This window comes from Octopus bimaculoides, chromosome 9 (assembly GCF_001194135.2).
Source record: "Octopus bimaculoides isolate UCB-OBI-ISO-001 chromosome 9, ASM119413v2, whole genome shotgun sequence".
NCBI classification, from domain to species: domain Eukaryota; kingdom Metazoa; phylum Mollusca; class Cephalopoda; order Octopoda; family Octopodidae; genus Octopus; species Octopus bimaculoides.
The window spans coordinates 72,993,515-73,004,884 of record NC_068989.1 but is presented as its reverse complement, the minus strand read 5'-3'; the positions used below and the strand labels follow the sequence as shown (position 1 = coordinate 73,004,884).

The 11,370-nt window shown below is 37.1% G+C and overlaps 1 protein-coding gene across 2 annotated transcripts in view; it reads left to right on the top strand.

The window, feature by feature from the left end:
• The window catches only part of LOC106872802 (probable methyltransferase-like protein 24), a 16,153-nt gene extending 5,202 nt beyond the window's left edge, over nt 1-10,951 (top strand). For both annotated transcript variants that reach the window (XM_014919928.2, XM_014919920.2), the window contains exons 4-6: nt 2,757-2,831; nt 7,003-7,138; nt 8,166-10,951. In XM_014919928.2, the coding sequence (XP_014775414.1) occupies nt 2,757-2,831; nt 7,003-7,138; nt 8,166-8,462 (508 nt within the window). In that variant the 3' untranslated portion in view covers nt 8,463-10,951. The remainder of the gene's footprint in view (nt 1-2,756; nt 2,832-7,002; nt 7,139-8,165) is intronic.
• Nucleotides 10,952-11,370: the final 419 nt, after the last annotated feature.

The following is an 11,370-nucleotide window of genomic DNA, read 5'->3' as shown; positions in this document are numbered from 1 at the left end:
AAAATAAGGTGATTAAAGTCAAAATAAGCAACAAGGATATCCAAAGTTAATGCAGTACAATTGTTTCATGTGACTCCATTTATTTAAGCAATGTAAACATTACATCAAATATAAAATGCAGAGCAATCCTCAGCTGCACAAAGATATAGAATTTTAATGAAATTACATTTAGACAGAAGGACATATTTTTATAATATAATATAATGTCCTTCTGTTGAAATGTAATTTCATTAAATTTCTATATTTTTGTGCAGCTGAAGATTGCTCTACATTTTATATTTGATGCAATGTTTACATTGCTTAATTAAATAGTCGCATGAAACGATCGTACTGCATTAACTTTGGATATCCTTGTTGCTTATTTTGACTTTAATCACCTTATATATATATGTATATATCACTGGAATGGAGGATAATAGCTTTTAATAGTAGATCACAACATTTTTTTCTGCACTGCACACCAGCTTTATGTTGCTGAGTTTAAATTCATATACAATTATAGAAGATCATTCTTTATAGTCATTATATAGTTAAATTTCTCTATATAAAAAGTAAACAAATGGCATTTCAAATTTATGAAATGTTCAAATTTTCAGTACAATTTTATTTATTTAATGCAGTCATAGAAGATATATCATAACATGTAATGTGCCATCATCATGTAAAATTATAAACAGGTAAGATTTTAAATGTTGACCCAGACAATCTACATTAGTTTTGAATTCTTATAACAAAATAATATGTGTATACACACACAAATATGCACACACGCATGAATTCTTATAACAGAATTGTATATTTATTCACACACACATACACAATTGTTGGTCTGTTTTCTCTTATCACTTTACATCTCAAAGAGAGAGGGGGAAATGGAGTAAAAGTTAGATACAGAGAGAGTTAACATAAGAAGTGTATAAATATGCTACCACGTCATCATCATCATTTAACATCTGCTTTCCATGCTAGCATGGGTTGGACGATTTGACTGAGGACTGGTGAACCAGATGGCTGCACCAGGCTCTAATCTGATCTGGCGGAGTTTCTACAGCTGGATGCTCTTCCTAATGCCAACCACTCCGAGAGTGTAGTGGGTGCTTTTACGTGCCACTGGCATGTGGGCCAGTCAAGCGGTACTGGCAACGGCCACACTCAAATGGTGTTTTTTACATGCTACCTGCACAGAAGCCAGTCCAGTGGCACTGGCAATGACCTCGCTCAAATGTTTTTTCATGTGCCACCAACACAACGCTAGTAACGATCATGCTTGAATGATGCTTTTTACATGCCACCAGCACGGAAGCCAGTCAGCTGCTCTGGCAACACTCACGCTTGGATGGTGCTCGCAGCGCTCCACTGGCACGGGTGCCAGTCATCGAATTTGCGAATTTGATTCGATTTCACTTGCCTCAACAGGTCTTCGCAAGCAGAGTTTAGTGCCCAGTGATGGAAAGGTACCCATAAGTGGGCTGGTTACACCCCTGGCATAGGCCATGGGTTATGGTCTCACTTGGCTTGTCAGGTCTTTTCACGTATGATATACATTTTGATATTTGGATCTCAATTGTTTAGAGACCCTTAAAATGCACCATATATAACGTAGTGTTTGACAGCTGTTATAAGAAAAGGTAATTTAATGTAATTAAATATATTGATTTTCAATATTTCATAGTAAGGCAGTAAATTGGCAGAATCATTAACACATAACACACTTGCTTAGTGACATTTCATTCATCTTTACACTCTGCGTTCAGATTCCACTGAACTCAGTTTTTGATTTTTTTGCCTTTCATCTTTTCAAGGCCCAACACTTGAGAGGAGCTCTGCCACTTTGCCTTCATGAGGCCCAACTCTCAAAAGGAACTCTGCCACTTTGCCTCCATGAAGCCCAGTAGCTTGGCCACTTTGCTTCCATGTGGCCCAACGCTCGAAAGGAACTTAGCCACCTTGCCTCCACACCTCTGGTGTTATCCAAGGAAAAGGCAAAGGCTGATACAGCTTGGCACCAGTGACATAGCAACTCATTCCTACAGCTGAGTGAACTGGAGCAACGTAAAATAAAGTGTCTTGCTTAAGAATGCAACACACAACCTGGTCAAGAAATTGAACTCACTACCTCATGATTGTGAGCCCAATGCACTAACCACTGAGCTATGCACCTTCACTATACATAATATAAAAATTCCTAATCTCACAAATGTAGAATTGTGTCATCCAATCAGTAAGGGGACAACATAGGACATCAATGAAGCTTTATAAACCTTAAAAATGGATTTAGCATAGTGGAGAAAGGTGCTACTAGCTAATGCAGTGAAGTTGCTTAGAAGTTTAAAGTTCAATCCTAGACAAGGTTACTAAGGTCAATTACCATCTACCTGAAGAAGGTGGAGCACACACAGCTGAAACATAGTGAAAAGCAACAACTAAGATGAGGAAACTACTCTGGCTAATACATAATATAAAAATTCTTCATCCCAGAAATACCGATTTGTATTATGCATGCATGGGCCAGTCATTATTTGTTGAGGCAGATTTTTTTACAGCCAGATGCCCTTAGCTGTTTTCAAGCAAGGTATTATTTCCCCATGCCCTGGCATTTTTACACAGAAGAATGAAAATAAAAGTCACCACTTGTATGACAGTGACATTTGTTTACAGCTATCATACAAAGTTAAGACAAAGAGTCACTGATGCACGTGCGCGCGCACACACACACACACACACACATCATATACATATTGTCTTTCTTTCAACAGAATTGGTCTTGAGTCAAGTTTTGATGTTGAGATGCAGAAAATCTTTAGCTGTGAAGTGCATTCCTTTGATCCTTTGTAAGTACCTTCTTTCGGTTGTTGCGGCAATGGTGATAGCAGCTATATTTAACTTATATCTATGAAGCAAATAGGTTATGTTACGTGTAATTTAGTTGATGTTTATGTTACATGTTAATGTAGTTCAGTTACATGTAATTTATGTTACATGGCTCCGGCACTGGATGGTGGCGAACCCTGCTGTACTCTTCCACCACAACTTTCTCTCACTCTTACTTCCTGTTTCTGTTGTACCTGTAATTCAAAGGGCCAGCCTTGTCACACTGTGTCACGCTGAATATCCCCGAGAACTACGTTAAGGGTACACGTGTCTGTGGAGTGCTCAGCCACTTGCACGTTAATTTCATGAGCAGGCTGTTCCGTTAATCGGATCAACTGGAACCCTCGACGTCGTAAGCGACAGAGTGCCAACAACAACCCCACACTGATATAAACATATATTTTCTCCCGATAGTCACACCCAACTATTAAAAAAAAAAGACTTACTAGATATTTAAAATGAGTCGAAGAAATAGTCATGGTTGGAATGCTTTTGATGATAGTTCTATTCAACCATGGCTGACTTGGAGCTCAACAAGAACAGAAGCAACATAAAAGTGCAACCTGTTTATTACCCAGACACAGTAGTAAATAGAGTTATGCCCCTAACCCCAAAGTACAATACAATGATTTGTGTCATTTGCTTTAGCTATTGGTGTACATATTTCATAACTAGAAAAGTTAGCTCTCATGTCAGTGTGATAGAGCTGGAGCTCATGAAGTGACTTACTTAGATTTAGTTTCATGGAACTATTTGAATATGAGATAAATAGGACAGAGCAACCAGTGTTGCAGAAAACTTTCTCTATAGGCGCAGGAGTGGCTGTGTGGTAAGTAAGCGACGGAGTGCCGACAACAAATGGTTTTCTTATCAAGAATTTTGAAAAGTACATTTACAATGCTAAGTATGTACAAAATAATTTTAAAAGTAGCCTAAAGTAATCTCCCTTGTAGATCATGACAAAGTAGCACTGAAAATTTTGTATTTTCTATGCTAATACGGGTTTGATGGACAAGTTTTAATACAGTGTTTTACCACTAGTCGTGGTCCTTCATATGTTTCTTTTATGAAAACCTGTGTCGCGAGATTGGTCCTCACTACTTCTCGTATTGGTATAGCGAAGTTAGAGATGAGACATTTTATCACAGCAGTTTTGGCACTGCCCATTTGGTAACACTGATTCAATGCTATCTTATTTGATATCGGACGTTTTACTGTTTCTTCCACTTTCTCCCTCTTCTTTCTATTGGTTTATGTGTGTGGCCATATTTCTTTTTATGTGTATGAAGAGGGGAACAATATTTATGTCAATTGTGTTTGGCTGTGTGGTAAGTAGCTTGCTTACCAACCACATGGTTCCGGGTTCAGTCCCACTGCATGGCACCTTGGGCAAGTGTCTTCTACTATAGCCTCGGGCCGACCAAAGCCTTGTGAGTGGATTTGGGAGACGGAAACTGAAAGAAGCCCGTCGTATATGTGTATATGTATATATGTATATGTTTGTGTATGTGTTTGTCCCCCCAACATCGCTTGACAACAGATGCTGGTGTGTTTATGTCCCTGTAACTAAGCGGTTCGGCAAAAGAGACCAATAGAATAAGTACCAAGCTTACAATGAATAAGTTCTGGGGTCGATTTGCTTGACTAAAGGTGGTGCTCCAGCATGGCCACAGTGAAATGACTGAAACAAGTAAAAGTGTAAATTAATAAATTGTAATACCGCTCTCTCACTCATTCTTTCTGTCTTCATGTGTATGTGTGTATCTAGTGCCAAAAAGTACTGTCAACAAAGCTGGCTGAGTGTCCAGTCACCCATGCCAAATTGTCAGCATCCAAACAGATGCACTCAGTTGTCTCATGGGAGATGATTTGGCTTTTTGTTTTGGTTCTTTGTGTTCTGCATTCTTGGAGAGTAGATGTAATTCATCACTCTGCTTAACTACTTTCATCCCAACCTACCTGAAACTATTCCTGGGCCTTAGATACAAATTTCCTGTTTTGTAAAGCAATCTCCATTAAATTCTTCGAGAAATTTCTTGTTAATTTATGTTTCAAATCCCAGCTCAAAAATAGCAAAGTTATTCTGCTAAATTCACCATTATTATAGAAATTAATTGCATCAAAGTCAGTGTACTTCAACAGAAATATGGTAACATAGGCGTTAACACCACTACCAGGTCCTTAGGTATCTTTAGCAGTCTCTACTCCAATGCATTTATGCCAGTTCTTTATTTGAAAGTAACTTTTTCCTTTTCTCTCAAAAACTGGAGGCCCCAACATAAATGCATGTGCACATCATCATCATCATCATTTGACATTCACTGGTATGGGTTAGATGGCTTGAGTGGAACTGATAAACCAGAGAGCTGCACCAGGTTCCAGTCTGAACTTGGCATGATTTCTATGTGACTGGATACCCTTCCTAATGCCAACCACTCTGAGAGTGTAGTGGGTGTCTTTTACATGTCTCTAGCATGGGTGTTTTTATGTTTCCAACACTGGCCACAACTATGATTTCATTTGATTTGACAAGTCTTCTCAACCACATTAAGTTGCGAAAGGTCACAATCATCTCCTCCATGAGACCCCACATTCAAAGATCATGCTTCACCACCTCATCCCATGTCTTCCTGGATCTACCTCTTCCACAAGTTCCCTCCACAGTTAGAGATCAGCAATTCTTTATGCAGTTGTCCTCATCTATGTGCATCACACAATCATACCACCACAGTTGTCTCTCTTGCTCACGACATCTGATGCCTCTTATGCCTAATTTTCCTCTCAAGATGCATACACTTAGTCGTACATGTACACCAACATTGCACATCCAGTGGAGCATATTAGATTAATTTCTTTCAAGCCTTCACACGTCCTCTGCTGCCACAGTCCATGTTTCAGTGTAGTGTAGCATGGCTGTTTGCACACAGGCATCATACAATCTGCCTTTCACTTTGAAGGAGAAACCCTTTGTTGCCAACAAAGGTAGAAGTCCTCTGAATTTTGCCTAGCCTATTCTTATTCTAGTAGCTATGCTTTCAGAGCATCTCCCCCCACTACTGACTTGGTCACCTAGATAACAAAAGTTATCAACTATTTCTAGTTATCCTCCACTAGCATTTGATGAAGTCTGTATTTTCTGTATACTTCTACTGTTTACTGTACCTTGCATCTGCCACACACAAAGAATATTTCCCCTGTTAAGCTTCCTCTGATATTGCTGAACCTCTCATGTGTCCACAGCTTACACTGGGTACACCTCATAGAGTTTCTACCTATGCCTTTTCTACATATCTTCTACCTGGAGGAATTTGTGATTTGACATCTTTCCTACTAAGAGATTTTGTTCAATCAACTCTGAGGCCCTTTGAATCCAGACCTTGCTTCCACTCCTGAAATTTTTTCTCCAGTTCTGTTAGTGATTCAGCTATAAGAACAAGGTCATCAGCATAAAGAAGCTTCCAGGGGCAGCCCAACTTAAATACATCTGTTATTTGTTTGGAGGATTATGATGAACAGGAGGCGGCTGAGGATTGATTCTTGTATTCTGAATTCATTGCTAGCGTCCCTGCACATGGCTTGTACGGCTCTCACCAGCGACTCCTTTATCCCTAGTTTCTACAATGACCAGCAGATAAAGGTACAGGGGACCTTGTCGAAGGCTTTCTTCATGTCAGCAAAAGCTGTATGTGTGTGTGTGTGTGTGTGTGTGTGTGCGCGCATGCATGCACGCATGCAGAGTTATCTTTTCTGACATGAAGAAAGCCTTCGACAAGGTCCCCCGTACCCTTATCTGCTGGTCATTGCAGAAACTAGGGATAAAGGGGTTGCTGGTGAGAGCCGTACAAGCCACGGGCAGGGACGCATGTGTTCAATCAACTCTGAGGCCCTTTGAATCCAGACCTTGCTTCCACTCCTGAAATTTTTTCTCCAGAGTTATCTTTTCCTCACTAACTAAATTATGAAGTAAAAAAAAAAGTATCATGCTTCCTTTGTATCATACATTTGAACCAGTACAGTCTTCTCTCCTGCATGCTATGGCTCATTCCTTTTAATGCATGCTTCTTTTTTGTTTACATGTGTTAGCAAAATTATTTTTTCCTTGTTTTTTTCTTTTTTTCTTCTTTTACTCAGTGTAAATAAAACAAGAATTCCAAATCTTTCTTTGATGAATTTCCATCCTATTGGAATAATGGATAAAACGGATGTTGTTAGTGACAGATCGTTTATGACACTCTCAGACATTCGCAAGTATTTAAATCACACAGAGGTAAGAAATATATGTGTGTATGTATATATTTGTATAGGCATGTGGCTTAGTGGTTAGGGATGTTGGACTCATCATTGTAAGATTGTGGTTTTGATTCTTGACCAAGCAATGTATTGTGTTTTTGAGTAAAACTTGTTGCACTCAGCTGGCGAAAATGAGTGATACTGCGACAAGCCAGCATCCCATCCAAGACAGAATATATACGCCATGGAAACTGAAAAACTGACCCTATGAGTCACTATGACTTGGGAAGGATTTGTATATAATAGCTGTCTGTTTATCTATTTGTGTGTGTGTGTCTGTGTGCGCGCCTGCCTACATATATGTACGTATGTATGTATGAAAGTAAGGAAGGAACAGCTTTTCTTTCAAAACATGCTATATAAAAGTGTGTTTGAGGTTCATCCTTTTCAAGAATTTTCCTGTTTCCTTAGTAGTTCTTTATATTTATTTAGGAACAGTCATATTGACAAATCCATTAGTCCATTAAGATTTCAAGATCTCTTTGGTCTTATTATCAGAATGAAATAATGCTGATGATAACATGTTCACACACTTAACAGCAGGCTGCAAAAGATCATGGAGATACTGCTATAACTGATAAAATCATCAATGCCAGAATTTATCAATTATTCATTGATAAGTCTTGATAACTGAAAATCAGAAAGAATTACCATGATTTCATCCTGATGATGAGGATAACAAGAGTGTCTTGAACAGACAGAAGGCTAATGGATTTAGCAAGGCTATTGTTCAAAATATAAAGGACTAATAAAGGAAACAAATCTTTCACTAAAACATTCTTTTTCCGTCTTTCTTTCTGTTTACCTCCTCCTCCCTATCTCTTTCATTTTTTCCTCTTTATTCCTTCTATCCCTGCTCTTCCTCTCTTTCTCCCTCTCCCCCTCTCTCTCTCCATTCAACTATTTGTGCATCATCCATTTCTTATTTCAAAAGCTTTGTTAAAAGTGTGTTTGTTTCACAGTTTCTTCAGTATCTTTTCTTTTTTTTGTCTTTAATTTTTCAGAACATATTTATTTTGAAAATAGATATAGAGATGGCAGAATGGCGCTCCCTGACAAAGGCAATCTCTGACGGTGAACTGGATCTTGTAAAGCAGTTGTTAGTTGAGTTTCATGTGCTATATTACACTGCAGAGTCCAAGTGGAATGCTTTCCATAATGCTCTTATTATTATCAAGAAATTGATGGATCTTAACTTCCGAACATTCTCAATAACGAAGAACAAAGACTGCAATTATGTCAGTCATAAAAATATTCTGTTGACCAAATGTTACAACGTCCACATGGTTAAAGTTAGTTAAAATATATTGTCAGTAATATATATATATATATATATTCTTCTTTTACTTGTTTGTCATTTGACTGCGACCATGCTGGAGCACCACCTTTAGTCAAACAAATTGACCCCAGGACTTATTCTTTGTAAGCCCAGTACTTATTTTATCAGTTCCTTTTGCTGAACTGCTAAGTTTTGGGGCATAAGCACATGAACATCAGTTGTCAGGCGATGGAGCAGGGGGGGGGGCAAACACATAATACATACATGCATATATGTATATACACACACACACACACATACACGACAGACTTCTTTCAGTTTCCATCTACCAAATCCACTCACAAGGCTGTGGTCAGCATCAGGCTACAATAGAAGACAGTTGCCCAAGGTGCCACGCAGTGGGACTGAACCCACAACCACAACCATGTGGTTGGAAAGCAAGCTTCTTACCACACAACCACACTTGTAGCTATATATAATAATATAGATTTAATCAAAAAATTAAATGTGGTACTTAAAATGTTTGAGGCACCAGAATTTGGTAGGGTAAAAACCAAAAACAAAATCAAGAGATTTGGTGAATAAAATTTGAAGAAAAGCAACAAAAATGCATTAGGTTATAGCAGTACGTACGTTTCGTACAAACTTCATTTATTTATGTAGTGAGAACACCACATAAGATGTGCAATGAAAATGTACTCCTCAGCTGCATAATGGAAGTTCATTTCAGAAAGTCATTTTGTAAATGTGTAGGATACAAGAGTAGGATATATATATATATATATATAAATATAAATTTTCTTTTTGGGAAAATTGACATCACAAATTGTGAATAGCTGTATTGTTGGTTAGAGGTTACAGGTAGGACAATCATTTTCACCTGGTGGTGAAAATGTTGAGGCAGAATTTGATGTATATGATGCTGAACAAATTTATAAGGGACTTAATTTGAAAAACTCTGTACTTTTGATCTTGAATCTTTAATCTTGTTTCAGTCATTAGACTGTGGATGAGGTTACAGGTGCTCGTTTGGAGCGTCTCTATTGCTGTACCACTAAGTTATGGGGACATAAACAAACCAACACTTGTCAAGTGTTGTATGGTGGGAACTAACAAACACACACACACACACACACACAGACATTATTAAAATAAACATTTTTAAATGCAGTAGGGTTAACATTGTATTACTAGTGAGACAACCAAATCAAGAAACCTCTTTTTTACACCTTGTGCATCCTTCACTTTCTGTTTACAGTCCCCTCATAATTTGGAATGAATTATCTTCCTTATACTTTTGGCACTATATCTTCCTGTTTTTTCATTTTTTTTTTATGGGTGACAGGCAATTGAGATTAAATGCTAGTACCAGGCTTTCAGCTGAAAAAGGGAAATGAATGTAACTTTAACAATCACAGGCACACCTCACCCCATGTCATTAATTGGTTCCAGGAGACATGACTTAAGTCAAATCAACTTCTCTTTCGGCTAGGCTAGGCCGAATTTACCTGTCTCTAGGCTAAACTGATAATAAACATTCCCAGTTCTGTACTTTAATTATGAACACATTTTCAATAATACATGGTTAATAAAGACCTATTTTAAGCTTACAAACAAGCAATAAAAAAATTTTTTTAATACAGTACAGTAAAAAAGAAGCAATCTAAATTTACGAATACAATTTGGCTGTGTTTACCATACATCATGGACACTTTATGAATGCGGTTTGCAATAAGACATGGTAACATAAAAGCCTTTTTTTAAGCTTAAAAAACAAATTCAGTAATTATTATTATTTGCAATAGTAAAAAAAAAAACTAAATTATTTAAAATTTACCAATACGTACATACAGTTTGGTGGTTTACATCGTGGATGTAGATGGCTGTAAATTGTCAATATTTACATCTGACTCTGGCTGTTCTTCGATGCATTCACTAAGCTACACTACTTTATGGTGTGTATCTTAACATTTACTGTACGTATTTTGATATGATTTTATATCCTTTTATTCTTATTTATTGTACAGTAACATGATTTTATGTGTTTTTAACGATTTTCTAGTAATTTTACGATTCCAATATTTGTGGTGAACAGACGTAAAATCAACTAAAATGACATGACTTGATTTTTATTTTTCCATACATTATTTTTAAAAACTGATGTATAATCGAGAAGACTTAAGCCAAGGTATGCCTGTATACTGAAGATTCTTTAGGCTTTATTATAAACTCAAGAATCTTAAAGGATGCTATCCCTTTCTTTGTGAAGGTGTCAGTAATTTGTACATTTGTTGGACTCCATGAAATCTCTGCAATTTCCTTTTTGCCTATCATTCTTCCCAGGATGGCCATCTCTGTGTGAAGCCTTTTGTCTAAAATTTAGTGTACTGTATCAAACAGGCAAGAATTGTCTGTCTTGCTAGGCAATTTTATGTTTTTCATTATTATTCTCTAACTGAAGCAATTCTAATAAAAATCTTCTATAAAATATACATGCTTCTGCCATGTCAACCATTTCTGTTATTTTTTATTGTGATATATTTTAATTCCTTTACATATTCATCTTGTCCAAGTTTAATATTCTGACCATTCTTTTCAATATCTAATCTGATATACTGGAACTCTACTATTTCTTCAGACTTGCCTTTAAATAATTTATGAAGCCTACTTATAACTTGGGTCTGGAAGAGCTCTGAACCCGAAAAGCAGAAATCATCTACCTGTGTAGCAATGATACCAGGCTGTTTGTTTCCACAACATCACGTAAATATTTCCTGGTCATATTCTGAATAATATTTTCTGCTATATTTTCCCCACCTCAAATTAATATAGCAAATAATAATGTCAAGCTAAGTAACTCTTTGGTAACAGGAAGTTGTCTCTCATAATATATATATATATATATATATACACGTATATATTAGAGATCA